At 41.3% G+C, this 17,268-nt stretch overlaps 2 protein-coding genes across 3 annotated transcripts; one reads left to right on the top strand and one right to left on the bottom strand.

Moving 5' to 3' along the window:
- Nucleotides 1-7: 7 nt before the first annotated feature.
- On the top strand, nt 8-4,717 carry ndufs4 (NADH:ubiquinone oxidoreductase subunit S4). Its single transcript, XM_022249525.2, has 4 exons — nt 8-227; nt 1,977-2,152; nt 2,974-3,047; nt 4,078-4,717. The coding sequence occupies exons 1-4, from the start codon at nt 96-98 to the stop codon at nt 4,179-4,181; spliced, it is 486 nt and encodes a 161-aa protein (XP_022105217.2). The 5' UTR covers nt 8-95; the 3' UTR covers nt 4,182-4,717.
- Nucleotides 4,718-5,301: 584 nt separating this feature from the next.
- LOC110987072 (ADP-ribosylation factor-like protein 15) lies at nt 5,302-16,161 on the bottom strand. Of its 2 annotated transcripts, XM_087136657.1 has the most exons (8): nt 16,021-16,161; nt 15,725-15,765; nt 14,391-14,616; nt 13,273-13,417; nt 12,240-12,299; nt 11,909-12,009; nt 10,439-10,546; nt 5,302-9,440 (listed from the first exon to the last, which is right to left on the bottom strand). In XM_087136657.1, the coding sequence occupies exons 3-8, from the start codon at nt 14,460-14,462 to the stop codon at nt 9,285-9,287; spliced, it is 642 nt and encodes a 213-aa protein (XP_086992783.1). In that variant the 5' UTR covers nt 14,463-14,616; nt 15,725-15,765; nt 16,021-16,161; the 3' UTR covers nt 5,302-9,284. The 2 variants fall into 2 exon arrangements, with proteins under 2 accessions (XP_086992783.1, XP_086992782.1); XM_087136656.1 differs by lacking the exon at nt 16,021-16,161 and having other exon boundaries at nt 15,725-15,883.
- Nucleotides 16,162-17,268: the final 1,107 nt, after the last annotated feature.

The raw sequence follows: 17,268 nt of genomic DNA, 5'->3' as shown, positions 1-17,268 counted from the left end.
TTCTCTCATAGAGTCGTGTGTAATTTCTAGCCGCAGCCAAAGTGATTTGGTCGCATATATCCACGGTCAGCCAAGTAACACTACAAATTGCAATCATGGCGTTGTGTCGATGTACATCGAGATCATCGAATGTAAACATTTTTTGCAGATTTCTCAGCACTTCGCCATGGAGGACATTAAAAGAGGGTGTACAAGAGACAAGAGTTGATACTTTAAAGGAAAAGACCGTAAGTTTTGCTGTGTGAAAACGTGTGGCCTGTGGGCCTTCATATTGTCTAGTTTCCGGACGTGCCGGACAGACATTCTCGCGGTCGGAGGTTGTTCCAACTTCCATTATTGCACTTAATTAAGTCTGGGCAAACATTGCAAAGGGACAACTCTCCATTCACTTTGTACAAGGATTTGCATGTTTTCCTCCTTTTTTGCTGCAACATGATAAAAATAACTTAAATCTTTTCAGTACAGTGTGGGAGACCTCATAAATAATAGCTCATAAATACTAAAATAGTGAAATTTCATGCACATTTGATGTAGGTTTTACTTGGAGGAATGGTCAGTGTTAGTCAATAATTCAGGTTTTCCCCATAGTCTAGACTGGAACACTATTTTTGCCCCATTGTCCTTGAGGTTTGAGTGTAGATTATGGAACAATAGCCACCAATTGGCCTATCAGAGAGAAGAATTAGTGACGTCATCCCGACCGCGAGAATGTCTGACATAGTGGGCCATTTCTCATACGCCTAACGTGTGACTTGGAGCCATTGTTATTTACATGCCGTTCATAATGCCATGTGGTTTTTGAATTGAGCCTTTACGGTAAACATATAAATGTCTGGTAATGCAAATTTCGCTTTTTCAATCAAATTTTCCTGTGTGTAGTGGTGTAGAGAAACTGAGAGCAACATACATTTTTACTCACCAATCGCTTGTTTCCACCTGACAACTATTGCACCATTTATTTTTATCATATTGTGCATGCGTCAGGTCATTTTTTAAGCTTGCTCTGCATGTTGGTTTGACAATTTTCAGAGGCAAGTTTTGTGTAACTCCAATTTCACAGAAATAAATAAATAAATGTATCTGTCACAGGCATGGGCAACACATGTTGCAAGTCCTGATGGTGTCAGGTTACAAGTGACACAGCAAGGACGATTGTGCAATAAAAGCAAGATGCCATCCCTCCGCCTCCGAAAATGGTTGAACTGACATGTGGAACAAGAAGGAACATGGGCCAAGTTGAATAATAAAGCATGAACACGTTTAAACCTTGCAGATATTTAGGTGTGACACGCTGACCAGCCAGCCTACTGTGGCGATATGCACACCAATAATGTCTAAATTGATAGACAGTGATTTAAAGTGGGGATATTGTGAGACATTTTGGGATGTTTTTGTACATGTGCAATGCAAAGCAAACTGATTATTTTGTTCAGAAAACTGGATGTACTGTTGTTTTGAGTGTAAAGCTTGAAATTTCCAAAAGTTTGAAATTGGATGTGAAATAGAGGAGCTACAGCATGCAGAGAAAGATAAATTTTAATCACAATGTCCTATTGAGGAAATGACATTCCAAATGAATAGTGTCCTCTCTCATTTATGCATCTTCGTAGACATGATAGACGTGTGATGGTCACACTTTGCTTTCAGTAGCAGCAGGTAATTTACAAGAAGAATAGGAACATTTCGCTTTAGGCCTCCTTGGCTTTGATTAATTTTGTGGTCATTTTTCCTTGAAACAATAATTTCACTAATTTGACTTTCGAGGACATGTTATCACTTTCTGATAGCTGATAACTTACAGCAAGGGAAAATTAAGGTACTTGCGACAACGTCAGTTCAAAAAATGGCTCCAAGTTTCACACAGTGCTGGTAGAAGACTGGATCATCCAAGCACACAGCCGCAGGCTTAATTCCCAGCTGCAGATTTGCATTAATGCATTTAATGACGTCGTCCGGTTTACACATCATTTAATCAGATGGACCTCACCACGGTCTCAGGCATCCCCGAGGAGCACATTAAAACCCGCAAGGTCCGCATCTTCATCCCAGCCAAGAATGCCATGCAGTCGGGAACCAACAACACCCACCAGTGGAAGCTGGAGTTTGAGACCAGGGAGAGATGGGAGAACCCCCTCATGGGCTGGGCTTCCACGTAAGCGAGTTCTCGTCCAGACTCCTGTGCTTTGGCTTGAGATTACGCACAAGTCTGTGGTAGTGGCTCCAATTACTTCCTTTGGAGTTGTGTATAATTTCAAGCCACAGTCGAGTGATTTGGTCACGGCCTATCCTACATCTAAAATACCCATTCTGACCAGAAGTTCTCCTCAGGGGCGAAGTCTAGAGATACATGCTGGTTACATCTGTTTAAATCAAGCACCTGATGGTCATGTAAAGACATTTGAACAGAAATGGGACGTGTGGGCTCAGCACGTGCTATGCTAAGCGTGCATGAACCTGGGCCATACGCGGTATGCACTGGTCCAAGGAACATTGCTTGTATTAATTTATTTCTTTGTTGACCACATCCAAGAGCTAAAAAAACATTTACAGGGATGGTATAGTATCATATAAATAGAAAAGAATGTGTATGTACAGAATATTAAGACAAATTAAAATAAACTAAAACCTAAGACATAGGTACCGGCCGGATAACATGGAACAGAAAGTGCATGCAGGCAATGTGTTGTTGGAAAGAGCTGTCACCTGTGCAGAACAAATCTGCGTACACTGTCCACTTCATCTTTTAAAGGAATCCTGTTGATCATGCCCAGGAAATGTCATTCTGATTTCATGGCAATGCCCGTGTATCTGTCTGCATGTACCCGAAGAGAGTCCATGTTCATTTTGTTGACTGACCTCCTTCTCTCCCTTTACTTTCATATTTATTTTCCCCTTACTGTCTCTCATAAAGCGTTACTTGTTAAAAGACAGTTTAAATAACCTAAGAAACTTGTAATATTTGTTTTCATTCAGGGCTGACCCACTCTCCAATGTAGCACTGTCATTTCGCACTAAGGAGGAGGCCGCGAGTTTTGCCGAAAAGAACGGTAAGCAAAACAATGGCTAAACTTTCGTGAGCAGTGGTTGTATAACATCCAACAGTGAACTACTTCATGTGTTGTTTTATTTGCCGTAATTATTGCATTTTCACTAAAATGTTCATTTGTGTCATTCTATGTTAAACCCACACTCCCTTAAAAAAGTGAACATGTACATGTAAAACAAACCATAGTGTCAATTTATCCCAGGTCTGTTAAAGAACGTTTTCCCTTAACCCTTTCGCACCTGGATGCAGCTATAGCCGGTGTAAAAATTGCGATTCTAAGCCAGCTTTTCAGCTATTATTCTCGGCCCAAGCTTGAGCAAACACGATGAAAGAAGGCAGACCCTGGCTCTTGTATATATGGTAATTGGTCTTTGTGCGTAGCCCAGAAATGAAAAGACCGAATTTGCATCATAATCACCAGCTTCACAATAGTCCCCACTTTGAAAAGAGGCAACAGGAATGTGGAAGCGTGAGTCGAGCCGCGTGCCACCAAACAATCAGCCTTTTCACTGTGTAATTCAAAGCATGCAGAGCACGCAGGGCCACAAACCGAGAATTCGCGGTTTGGCCAAGCGAGGCTGGAATTCTTGGAGTCGGTTAGGGAAGAAATTCCCGTCGTCAAGGGGTTAAGAGATTTTATGGCAGCTAATGATCTCAGTGTTCAGTTCCATGTTTCAAAATGGCAGTAGCTTTGGACATTTTAAAATTACTGTGCAAAATTCATGAGGACCTTTTGCAGTGACTAAAATGGACTACTTTGATGTATTTTACATGACTGAGTGGACATGTAGATGATTGCTACATCATATGACATGGTTGTGGCTGATAAAAAGTACATGCATTTGTGGGGAATGAGTGAAGCTGCTAGCTAGTGGCTGCCATAGCCGAACAACCCAGACATGGCTCTTCGTGGTCACATCATCTTCATTGGAGATGAATACACGAGCTTCTTCCTGTTCAATTTTCTTACTTGTTTATTTGCAGGATGCTGTCATTCAATTTTTCTTCCAATTTTCACTTTTCTCTGACAGGGTGGTGGTATGAGATTGAAGAGCTGCCATCCAGAGCAATGAGGCCCAAGTCGTATGGTGCCAACTTCTCCTGGGACAAGAAGACAAGAGTTTCCACCAAATAGGCATAGCCCAGATGCTCGCATGAGACAGCCAGTCTAAATTATTCCAAACTAGAGTTTTGTTTTATAACTTACATTTAGGAGTGTCCAGATCGAGGCACCGTTGACAAGTAGAGTATTCTTGGGTCTGTTGGTGATTTTTTTCAAGAAGTGTGTAGAGACAAATTGCATGTGTGAAGATTTTGGTTGAATGCCATTGGAAGAGTGAAAAATGATATGACTAGCAGTGGGCAGGGGCTGATTTTTTTCTCCCATTAGAGGTGATTGTTAGCCCTCGAATTCGGTTGCTTTCATCTTGTATGAGTTTCCAACTGTGTGAAACCTGCAGTTGAGTTCATGTATTGTATTCCACAATCCGAAAAGCACCTGTCCCTTGAGAAGAGTTGACTGGAATTAGAACATCAGACCCCTAAAGTAAAAATTGATTGTAATGCTGGTATCTGTTTGCTGTTAGAATGTCCAGCAAGTGACATTATTTGCTGGTTTGTGGAAACAGAGTTTTTGAATCACTGTAAATAAAGTTTATTTGTTGAAACAAAGTATTAAATTTTTGGGGTGATGATTTTTTAAGTCTTTGTTTCGTTTTCTATAAAGAGAAGTGTATTTTAGTTTTGAACCTTGCGCAAGGTTTAGTTGTGGGTGATGTTGACACAAACCACCACCACATACCTTTCTTAAGGAAATCTCATTAGCAGGTAGTCCATATAACTCATTCAAAAACCCAAGGGCATTGACTTAAAAGATGAACACTTGTCGGGGAAAAGCAGATCATTTCCATTTGTGATAAAATCTATCAGCATTAAAATGGCTCCCATGAACACTCTAGGCTATGACTCCATCTTGTCATAAGTAAGGAACACACAATGAAACTTACTCCACCAGACAGTACATAGTCAGTGTATATTGTACTGACCAGTACTGTGTGCACCTTCAGTGCCATAATAGCATCATGACGCCATACTTGAAGGGTTTGCTTTCCTTGGGCAGGGAGATAAAACTTTATTTACTTGGTTCGGATAGAAAGTGCTCATGCATAAAGTAAAACATGAAGTCCTTTTTTAGATCTAGTGAGTTACAAAGAAAGAAAGTCACAGCTGTAACAAACATGCTATGATTGATGAAGTTCTGTTTCATTTTCTGAATCACGTTTTATTCATTCACATAACCATTCACAACAAATACTGATGCAGGAATTGCTTGTAATGTACAATTCATGCAACATCGCATTATGGACTTCTCTAAATAAATAAATCTAAAAGCCACATTTCTTGTTAAAATTTGTTCCAAAACTGATTGGCATAATGTCTAACAATTAACAAGGACGGCAATGGAAAATTTGCTTGAGCTTTGAGACAGTCATGGTTGACGTTACTATGTAGACGATTCACATAGTAGAAAAAAAGTTGTCACTTTCAAAAACACTGAATTATTAACAAGCAGTATCCAAAATGAAGATGCCTCCATTATTATCATCGAATACATCAAAAGCATAAATGCATACATTTTGAATGGAAGCTTTAGCCGACGGTGGCATAGTGGGGTAGGGGATGAAACCATTTGGACAGTCATTTCAGAAAAAAATTACATTTTATCCCCCAACCCTTCCCATCCAAGACCTGGATATGCCACTGGTTACTGACCACGCTCACTGATGGTCATCTGTGCGAAATAAGCCCACACTGATAAAAAGATCAAAGATGTACTGATGGAAAACGCAGTAGGCTCAATGTGCCTGCTACAGGGTCAGCACTTCCACAGTTCTTAATTGCACATGTGTGAGATTGTGTCTGAAATGGGCAATGTTGGCCTCAGGCTATGGCTATTTGCTGTGGCTTACCGATGGCACCAAGCGCCGAGATTTGGATAGAGTCTTCAAAAAGCCTCCTACTATCCCACATCTGCTCACATGCACATGGCAGAATCTCATCATGAAACTGGTTGCATTATATTCAAAACATGAACACACTTGCTCCTGACTACGACACATCAGTGCGCATGATGATCCCTCGAAGCATCACTGTGGCTATGCATTCCGGAGCGATAATCATTTAAGGCATCTGTACCATCATTGTGGCAAAAAGTCCAGTTGTCCTCGGCCAAACTATGGGTGTGTTTGATTAACTTCCATGAGTTGACCCGGGTTTAACCTCATCCCTACCCTCTCATTTTTTTGATGAGCAGAGACATGGCCATCCCCAGGTTAGGGCTTTGCTGTGTAAGCTAATCAAACGCACTCCAAGTATTCATGTATACAGACACATAGGTGATGAACTCCAGGAAGAACTGGTACTCGACCATTCTATGATTGCTATCGCTCTCCTGAAGACTTCTGAGTGATCAGCTCTCCCAATTCAACAATATACATGGAAACAATGCAAACAAATATAAACTTTAGGTCTCTCTAATGACATCACTTCCTGCAGATTGCCACATGTATTAGCATATTGGGCATCAAATTTTTGTGATGTGCATTGGCTAGGCCGTATTTCAAAGATCATTAAATGAACAGGCGCTCATGTGTATACAACATTTGCACAAATGCACCTGATGGTGTTGACCACACGGTAGTAATTTTCCCACAAAGGTGGTGCTCTGTGAAAGTGTTCTATAAGAGAGACTTGTTCATGTATGCAAAGCATACATGAACCATTTACATACATTACAAACACTTTTAAAATGAAAAAAAAAGAATAGATATTTCAGGATTAACAAACAACCATAAATGAAGCCATTGAAAACTCTACTCAGCAACCCACACTCCAATGAAAACCTTTAAATCTGATGCCGTCAAATCAAAGACCCTTCAGATTTTTTGGATCCCAACGTCTGCATGACATCAGAAATATAAATGTAGCACTAAAACATGCATTCATAAAAACTCTTTTTTTACAACAGTTGTTTTATGAACTATGAAAGGAAACTGTTTACATTACACAACAAAAGATGACAAAATGACTACAGACAGACATTACCTATACTGGGGATATCCCTCTCTGAGTATTTTGAAAGCCCTAAACTTTCCTTACTTCCTTACTGACTTAAGCATTACTGGAAAGCTTTAAGATGGACTTTCGGTCCACACAAACACCTGTAAACTAATCCCATTAAATGCAGTAACGGCTGTGGCACCGCACTCACACGAACATTCTTCAGTTTAACATGTGTGGATTTTGCAAATCACGACACTCTTTTGCTTGAAGAGGCATGTAACGCACCCGTACCACCTGTCCATGAGCCTTATGTAACCGCATTAATGGCTTCCAGTAGTTGATTTACACTATACATTTATAATGCGTGTACAGCACACATGCACACATAACAGAACACTTTATAAAAGTCCAATTTCAGCATGCTTTACTATACAGCAGATGGTCAAATGTAATGAATACAGCCCTAGCTACAAAAATCCCAAAGCACCAACTCAACAGCCACCCCCACCCAACTTAACATTAACCCTTAATACATTGGCACTGCATCAACTTCATAAACATGACATGGAATCTGCGTATCCAACAGGAATATTGGCATGGGTGGACACATCAATCTGTCTGAAGTCCTAGTGATACGCATCCCATCGACGTGTTATTTATGGCTTTCTCAGAAACCAAGCTTCTTTTAGCTAAAATTTTGCTAATAAGTCGAAGGAAAGATGACATAAGACTACAAACACTTTTACCCAAACATGTAACAACAGGTGTATAAAAATACATTGATGCATGCACAATATCATATTGTGATACGATAAACTGTGTTGTGGCACTGAGCCTTTCAAACAAATTTTTAGCAAAAGTTAAGACTATTTCCAGGACTAAACAGAAGTCTAAATAAGACCAAAATACATCAAATAAATTGTGTAAACTTTGACTATTTAATGTTAAGCCTCTACCACAAACGTTGAGAACAAGTAAAGGGATGCACCTGTACATATAGCAGTCGGAGATGGCTGTGTACACCGCATCCAATGAATATGCATGGCATGTGGACGAGTTTTGCATGTACACAAAGAATACACACGTATATGCCAAGCACCGTGCCATAACTTCAACATCTTAAGCTCATGAGAGGTATCGTGACCTCATCATCATGAAATGTATCAAATCATGGGGAAAAAAATGAAATTGTTACACCCCTCCACAAAAATGCATTACTGGAAAAAACCATAAAAATACAGAACCTAACAAAGCATGGGTTGTGCTCTAAAAACAGCAAGCAAAATGAGTGCTCTAAAAGACGTCTTTGCCATATAATTCTATTGACATGTTTAGAGAGAAATTTCTATTTCTCATTAAATATACAAAAGAAAACATTGTTTCCTCTGGTACTCAACTTCAGGGCCTGCTGAATCCAAATGCAATATAATATTTACTGTACCCCAATTCCTCCATTTCCTCCACATTCTCCCCCATTAACTTTGAAAGACTCAGTGAGGTATTGTCTTGCCACTGTAATACAGTCGAACCTCGTTAAGAACTGTTAATACATTGTTAATGCAAGATGCTGCTTGCAACAAGGACATTTCGGGGTCCCACTCCCTCGTTTTTCATTGTTTTTATTCCTGATAATACAAGATTCCTCTTATAATAAGGTAATTGGCCAAGTCCGACCGAAGGACCTCTTATTAACGTGGTTCGACTGTGTTGGTTTTCCCCCACAAAGTCTTAGCAAAAACATCTAGAGCATAGGGTCAATAAAACATAGGAATGCTATCTGAATGAGGTTAAATGGTATCAGCTTCTAAGTAATGACGACACCTGTCTTCCAAATACACAGCTTGTCACTCCAATCTTTCCAGACCATCACCCCGCTGGTTGTCCAAGTGCCAACTTTAATCATCCAGGCCCACCTGTCGACAAGTTACCCTTTTCAGATGTTTCAATTGAAACTTGACAAACTCTCTACAGCCTTGCTTCACATATGGCACCTAGGAATATCCAATCAATCCTAGATTAAGCCTAGAGAGCCAATAATACCCAGGGACAATATTATTGTTAAGATAAAGGCTTCGGTTTGAACTCCTCAGAAAACTCGTCTCTCGACTTCCATCAACTCGTGACAATAAGCTCTAGCTCCAGCTAAACTTGGCTCACCAGCCAACTTGTGGAGACCTCATACTCTGTTGTCTTCGTGGTCTGCTGTCGTGTGGAGTATCTGAGCGAGGCGGTCCAGACCCTCTCTGACGCCGGGAAGGTCGTCGCGGGAGCACAGCTGGAGAACCACCTCGTGGCTGTCTTTGAGGCTGTCAAGGTTGAGGGCTTCCGTGAGCTGGGATTAAAATGAAAAATGCAAATACAACAGCAATCAAGCATGCTCACAATGTTGAATGCGAATAAGGTTTTGTAGTCAAGTTCATCACAAGTCCCTGCAAGTCATTCAGTCTGCAGCCAAGTCACAAGCTATTCCGATGAACTGCATACAGAAGCATTTCTGTTACTTGTGACTAGACTTGGGAAAGGATTTGCAATGGACTCCACTACAACACTGGTGACTACTGACAAAAATTAGTCCTAACCTGCTCAGATCCCTCAAGATGCCTCAAGAGGTTTCAGAAGATTTAGAGAAGAAATCACAACTTTAACTATTCCTTTGACTTGATGCTCCTTGAAAGTTAGACTAAAAAGACCTCAACCTTGAGGTCTCACATGCAGATGGATTTGGGGAGGCTCCTGTGTAAGAATGCCGACGGGGGTTAGAGATGACCCGAGAATGGAACTCATGTACACAAGACAAGAAGACTGGTAGCAAAGCTCTTGCACATCATCCAAGACCAACATGGAAGATGGGACCCTTTTCTTAGTTGCAGACTTGTGAGTGCAGGCGTGGCATACATCGTGTGGACCTCTGCACAAAAGAAGTCCACATAATGTAGGGTATGATGGCATTGTGTGGACTCGTACACGTCCACACAATCTTTTCCCCTCTCTGAAAAACAGTTTCAGAGGCATTTTGAGGTCATTATTATCCGTGGCAAAATGAAGAGGAACAGTCCAGGAAATCATCATCAAAAATCAAGCTTGAAGGAGTTATCCTAGTTGGAGAAAAAGGAGCATTTTCCTCAAGTGATGGGTGTACAGGCACAAGAAACACCCTTGTTTGAGCAACAATGAGCCCAAACCCACAGGGTGTTTATGTGGGTGTTAAGCGCACGCAGGCAGCGGCATTGTAAGTCAGACCAGTCATTAACCCCCATCTATGTCAACAGTGAAAATGTTTGGGTGCAGAGCCAAGACCAAGATTCAAAAGAAGGGAAGGTTTCTGCCAACCTGGTCTTTATTGCGGGCTGTCGGTTTGTCCTGATGGCTGGCAAGTATCAGTAAAGGTAGACCCTGGAGAGAGTGGTGGGTCAGGGTGGATGACAAGACCTCAGAGACCTGAAGGAAAAAATAAACCCAAAAGAAACGTTTACCACCTTCGTGGCAGACTCCAAACTATTTGGGTCATTTGGTGAACACCTCAAAGAAGCACAGCTGTGTTGTGTTGTGCACTGCACCAACAGTCCCTCACAGGAATATCAGATTGCACTTTTGTGCTGCCCAACAACTGTGCTTCACTGTTTCATGTGCATCATTGTGCAGTAAACCAAATGCAGTGAAGAGGAACTCCACAAAAGACCCTGGGTCATTTTGTACTGGCAATCTACTTTGTAAACACTGAACCTGTGCATGTTTGAGTTCCATATAGAAAATACATGCTCATCAGTGACTGTGGGCACTTGTGTACATTTGTGCTGTAAAACCAAAGGAGGGTTAAGTGGTGTACTGGGGCAGCAGCATCTTGACAATCTTTCTTTCAATTCCTCCAGTAAAATTATGCCAGTTTGCCTGATACGACTTCTTCTAACATACATGGTTAAGTTTTGCCACAAATCCTAAAATTAACCATCTTTTTCCTACAGTGCACAAACTGAACGGGCAATGGTTTGACCATATTAACTTTTAACCTCGAACAAATTTTGAAGCACAATGTAGTCTGTGGAAGGGAAGACAAACAGATTGTGTGATAAATTATACAATAAATTCTGAAATTGATTTCCTTAGCATACATAACAGTGCAGTCCATCATTTGCAGACGATCCACAAAGTTACGGAGGAAAGTATTGTTGAAAAGTTTTGAGACCAACCTGATTGTGAATTTATTCTTTAGACAAACTGTCTTTTTGAAAAAAAAACATTGAGAGAAGGCCATTTCCGAGGATGCAAATGCCTCTAACCATGCATTTGTGAAAATTGCCATCAGCAGTTTGTTTTTGATCCAGTGACGTGCACGCAAACATCGACACGACACATGGGCATGCAACGTTACTATAATTCTTCAGTTCAGTGTGGGACATCATGTAGCTGCATTTAGCTGAATGAGAATATGGCACAGAGAGGCTGAATTCAGGCACAATTCAAAAAATGAATCGGCAACTTTTGATTTGAAATCTAGGCCATAGAATATTTAATGAGCTGAAACTTCCTTGAGTTAGTTGTTAGGCAGCTTTCTTGACATATTGAGCACTTTTGTTGCCTCAAAGCACATAGTGCACAATGACGCCTGTAATGTAAGAATTGTCAATCCGTGGACAAAGTAAAACTACATTCACATCACCCATTTGGCTTTGTTATTACATTTCACATAAAGTTGATTCCTAGACCCAATTATTCACAAGAATGAGTAACTTGATCCAAGTGAGGAATATTCAAACGATACAGAAATAGTAAAAAAATTATGAAAACACCGTGGAGGCTGACCTGCTGCAAGGCTTCATCCGAACATGCACTGTCAAGCACAAACACGATACCCTCTGTGCCCTCATAGTATCGATGCCAGTGTGGCTGAATATTAGCACCTCCTGTTTGAAACCAAACAAATCAACTGATATTCACTTCTATTTTGAGCTTAATTATTCAAATATTAAGACTTACAGAATGGGTAGGGTACCCATGAGCTCCTTCCAAATATCCTTTTCACCCTCCTCTATGTCAATGAACAATTTGGACTTTGCCCTTCAATAAGTGCATTTTAAGCGAACATAAATGAGATGATGGATGTACGTAAAGAACTTGTGAGATTTTTACTGACCTCCTAGCTCTTTGGCGTTGAGTACTGCATCATCGAGAGGAATAGCTTTGATGCTAAACCCTGGTTGTGGTAAATAGACACAGGGAATGAAAAGCGATTGTGACTTACATTACCACCAGTTTGAACAAGTCTGCGTCACCCTAAAGTCAAGCTCTACTGGTACAAATTACAAACGGTGCTGGCGATAAAGTTTCTCACAGAGCATACGTACACACATCAGACAATGTGAGTTTGTTTCTGCATTCAATTGGGGACCCTGAACAATAGAGGACAATAAGGTCCCCGATTGACAGAGGGTCCCCGATTGACAACTGTGCACAAAACATATGGGTGGTCTTCTAAAAAAGTTAAAGTACAAACAAAAGAGGAACAATAGGGGGTCCCCAGTTGCAGGCAAATACACACTTAAGTGCGCAGTTCACCAATGTGTGCCTCAGATGAGTGCACTTTGGTGCTGCCACACGGCAAATTTAACGGTGTCATCCATTTGTGTGTGAGGCTTGACTTATTCAACTCCAACACTTGGACGACTGATACAACACATGCAATGTATCACCATGGGTGTCGCCAAGATGGGGGCAAAGCTTTTTCCAGGGGGGGGGGAGATAAAGCACTTATCAGTAGCAAACCGACGAACTATTTACAATGGAAGTGGGTCAATTCCAAAGTATTTAAAAAAGTGGTGGATTTAAAAAAAAAATTTTTTTATAATGTGCTATTTAGAGTAAAAAATTGCCCATGGAGAATGACAAAAGTCAATTCCTGAAGTTGGCATACAAGGCACTAGAGGAGAAGATCTATTTGGGCTAATCAATGGTTCACAGCAGCTGAGAACAGAGTGAAGGATAGAGTTTTATCCCTTTTTCTATCTCCATTTTAAACATTCTTCCTGGAGGTGGGTTGGGAAAGAGTCCCCTGGCTCCCCCTTGTGACGCCCATGCTTATTGCTGCACTGAATCCAACACCTCCAGCAGGATCAAAAGTACAAGCTCCTTGCTGTAATAAAGAGCAGCGTGGACACATTTCGTCTAACCAACTGTAGGGACAATCTCCTCCGTCTTCTCCCCGCACAGCAGGGTGACAAGAGTTGTTTTGCCGGCACCGGAGAGACCCAGACAGACGACTGTGTACTGGGGTCGAGGTGGGGACTCGCTTCTGCAGCACAGCTTCTGGCAACACTGTGACAGAGAAGGGAGAAAACATACAAACATGACACAACGGCAGCTTCGGCACATCTTCAGTATTCAGAGCACTCTGTCCCTCCCTTTCCGTTTCCTTCACTCTCTACGCACACAATTTTCACGTTACCTGGAACAGATTGAGACAAATTAATAGACTAATCTGGAGGACGCATCAAAAATGTGTGGCACGGGGTACCACGTTCACAAGCGTCAAGTTTGTGTTTAAAAGTTTGGCAAATCCTGACGCCCTGTGAGCCAAAGAGGCATGTCACGTGTTCATACCACCTCATGCTTACATTCACTCTCCCGAATTTTTAAAATCAATTCTGCCCAATGTTTGTCGTTCTGGCAGTGGTTTAGTTTATTCTTTAAGTGACCTTTCTTGCCTTAATTGTAGTCTGGGTTTTGGGAGACACAAAGTATGCCTTGTGGCGACAAACTTCTCTCTTCTCCTGGACATCCTGCTAATGTCAATTTTCTTGTCAGATTTTTAATTGTATTGCATTTTAATAGGAATGCCTAAATAAATATAACTATTATTATAATCAGTCCACAAGTGCTGTGCCATTGCAGTATTGGCCGTCCCATTCTGGCCAGCCAATGACACTACGGAATCCAGAAAACAATCCAGGGGCCCTTTTTTTGGGGGGGGTAATTCCTGTTCTCAATGAATATGTTTAAATTAAAGTCCCTTACTCCTACACCTTATACACAGTCTGCATGGTTCTAATTTGCAATTCAAACTTTTGAAACATGGTTTCTGCAATAAGATTGTTTTAGAAAAAGTGATCAACTCAAAGAGCCGGTTTGGTGACATACATGTATGACTCAATGATAAAGCACCTGAGAAATGGGGCAATTGGAAAATCAGGCTTTCCAAAATTGTGCACTTGATTAATCAGTTACATTCAGGGGAAAATTTGGTGTCACTCAGTAACCGTGCCATCAACTTGTTCTCTTAATGCATCACCTTGTGAGCACCAATTCTACAGAAGGCCCAGACGAGCCCACAACACTGACCGACGCTGGAACTTCCCATCATGCACCAGCCAGTGGCTGAGAAGACAGCCAGAGAGCACCAGGGCAGGGCACAGTCTTTAAAGGCAGAGGACTCTGGGCACTAGATAAGGCTTTTGAAGAAATGGTCCACGGCATTTGCTCCTGGCTCCAGACACTTGGCGTTAAAGTGGTCCGTCCTGTATTAATTTTTTTTTTAAAAGGTGATAGAATAAAGAAGGTGAATGAATGCTGCATCTTGACTCCAATTCAGTGTTTTTTTGTACAAAGTCTACAGGGAGTGAACAAACTTTTCCAAGTATTTCGTGACAGAATTGGATATTTTTATCTCCCAGATCAGTCCTAGATTCATGTCTTTGCAGTATTTCTGCAACAACTGACCGTTGTTGGGATGATATTTACAAGTGTGATAAAAACAATGGGCACAGGATGAAACATTCTTTCCAAAAGAGGTAAATACAATTTATTAAGTGCATTTGATGCTGTCAGTAAAACAGTGTTTTTTCCTTCCCAAAGAGAACAGCTCTAGGGGCAACCCCAGTTCACCTCTCAGACAGTTTCACCGGCGTACTGCCAGATACAAAAATAGCTTTTTGTGTCCAGACATGGTGAGATGGATGGGGAATCCCCAACCAGGCTGGCTACTTTTTAAAAAAGGCAAACGTCACCTGAAAATGTATGTTTAGTTAATTTTTTGTTTGTCTTTTATGTCTTGACTTTTTATTTCACTGCCATAACTGCTGAAGTCACAGATGTGCAGCATTTTCTTAGGCAGGCTGTAGGGTCATTTGGTTGTTAATACAGGTTAGGCATGGGAAAGCTGGGTGAACTGAACTCAGACAGTCAGGCTGGCATGGTGCTTCTTTCCTCACCATGCTCACCTTTCACTTCTGCGGCCTGGATTTGATTCCTGGCTCAGTCCACATGTCTGCATGTGGACTGGGTTTTCTGTGCCAACCTGATTATTCCATGGGTTTTATCCACATAACCCAGCCAGAATATTCTTCTTGGATTATTTCCCCTTTGCCAGTAAAACTGTTACTTTTTTCATAGTTTCCTCTCTAACATTACAGGTTTCTTCAGGCTTACGCGCTACAGTCATGACACTACAGTGGGAGCGGGGCGGACGTCGGACGGGGGTATGTAGACTGCACAGATAGATACGTACTAGTAGCAGTAGCCAGCACTGCAGCTGGCAACGTAAATCTGCCATTTTTGCTGTTCATACTTAAATCATTCAAGCTTACATCACCTTGAAACCACCGAGAAAAGACTTGCTTCACTTACCTCACAACAGATTCTTGGTGTTTTCTCTCAAAGTCAAAGATCTGGAGATTGAAAAAATCAGAATAGACCGACTCAACCGTGTAAAAATCGTAAGTGTATCGACCTTTGACACTTGACAGAATTTTAATGCCTTAAAAAACATTAATATTAACCCCTTATGTATCATCATGTTTATCTTTAAAAGCCCCCAAAACGAAAAATAGCCAAATTATTATAATTAAGGTATTGAATGTTTTGTGTTTATTTTTTCAATCACGAAGGACAATAGGAGATCTCATGAAAATAGTGTCACATACATGTAAGTTTACTTTACAGTCACTTCGTCCACAACCACTTCGCCTAATTGCCATTTCGTCCGTTTGCTACTTCGCCCAGTTGATACTTCGCCCATTTGCCATTTCGCCCACGTGCACTTCGCTGACTGCTAATATGTCTAAATTGAAATGAGCCAAAGACAGAGAAAAACAACTACCCACTCCTGAATGCCGGCAAAGATAAAAGATCAAATAGGAATACTAGTAGTTTATAGTGGGTAGTGAGACTTTCGAGAGTTTTTTTAATGCAGAGCCGATGGAAAGCTAATAGCGGACGAGGAATAGATAGCGAAAACAGCGAATGGTCGCGCTGGGAGCCGGCGGCGGCGTATCCGGCTTTGGTGTCAGGGCGACAAATTCAAAAGCAAATGCGGCTTCGGGCTCATTCAACAAGATGTAGGGGAGAAAAAAATCAACAAGTTTACTCACGGTCCCGAAATCCTTGCTTTTATTTGCTGGTGTTGTTTTCTTAGGGTTTTGGTGCTAATATTTGATAATCAAATGTGCTGAATACTTTCTTTACTACTCATTTTTGATATTTTCTTTAAAAAAAAATCCGGGGGGGGCAAAATACCATCCCCCATCCCATCATCCGCTGGATACGCCACTGGGAGTTGCTCACTGCCCGAGCAACTCCTTCCAATAGAGCACACTCCAAACACTGACAACCAGAAAATCACATGAAATGATCTAAGACCATAGAAAAATTTAAATGAGTTAGTTTTTATTGCCCCCCTTTTTACGGGGTCTTAGTCAAACTGCGGAACTTCAGAGTTTTGTAACAGAAACCATTTTCCACCGGATGGAACCGACGCAATTTCAGTGATCGTCCGATGGGAGCCTGCAAATCGTTGCGCGTCCGCCTTTGTGAATAAGTCACTTACGAACCTGATAGATGGAGATCAATGGAAGCGACGAATGGCAGCACGTCCTGTGCGCATCACGCGCAATGCATTTAAATTGCCTGTATTTGTTTACACGTTCTTCCAAACATGCTCACCTTTTTTTGCTCTTTGGTACTGCTATCTCTCCTTTTTAAATGTTGCAATCGCATTGTTTTGAATCCCTATGGGCCAGATTAAGTAAATATAGCTTTTTTTACAATCGAAAGATGGCTGCATAGAATTTTTTGGCTGGAAGTCTTCAACTGTGCGTAAATTCCCTTGTACCGAGAGGTGAATTTGCCTATAGTTTTGATTTTAGTAGGGAGCCGCGCAGATCACGAAAACC

This window comes from Acanthaster planci, linkage group LG05 (genome assembly GCF_054643075.1).
Source record: "Acanthaster planci isolate LZ-2023a linkage group LG05, COTS_SCS, whole genome shotgun sequence".
Lineage (NCBI taxonomy): Eukaryota > Metazoa > Echinodermata > Asteroidea > Valvatida > Acanthasteridae > Acanthaster > Acanthaster planci.
This window is presented reverse-complemented; position numbering and strand designations above follow the sequence as displayed.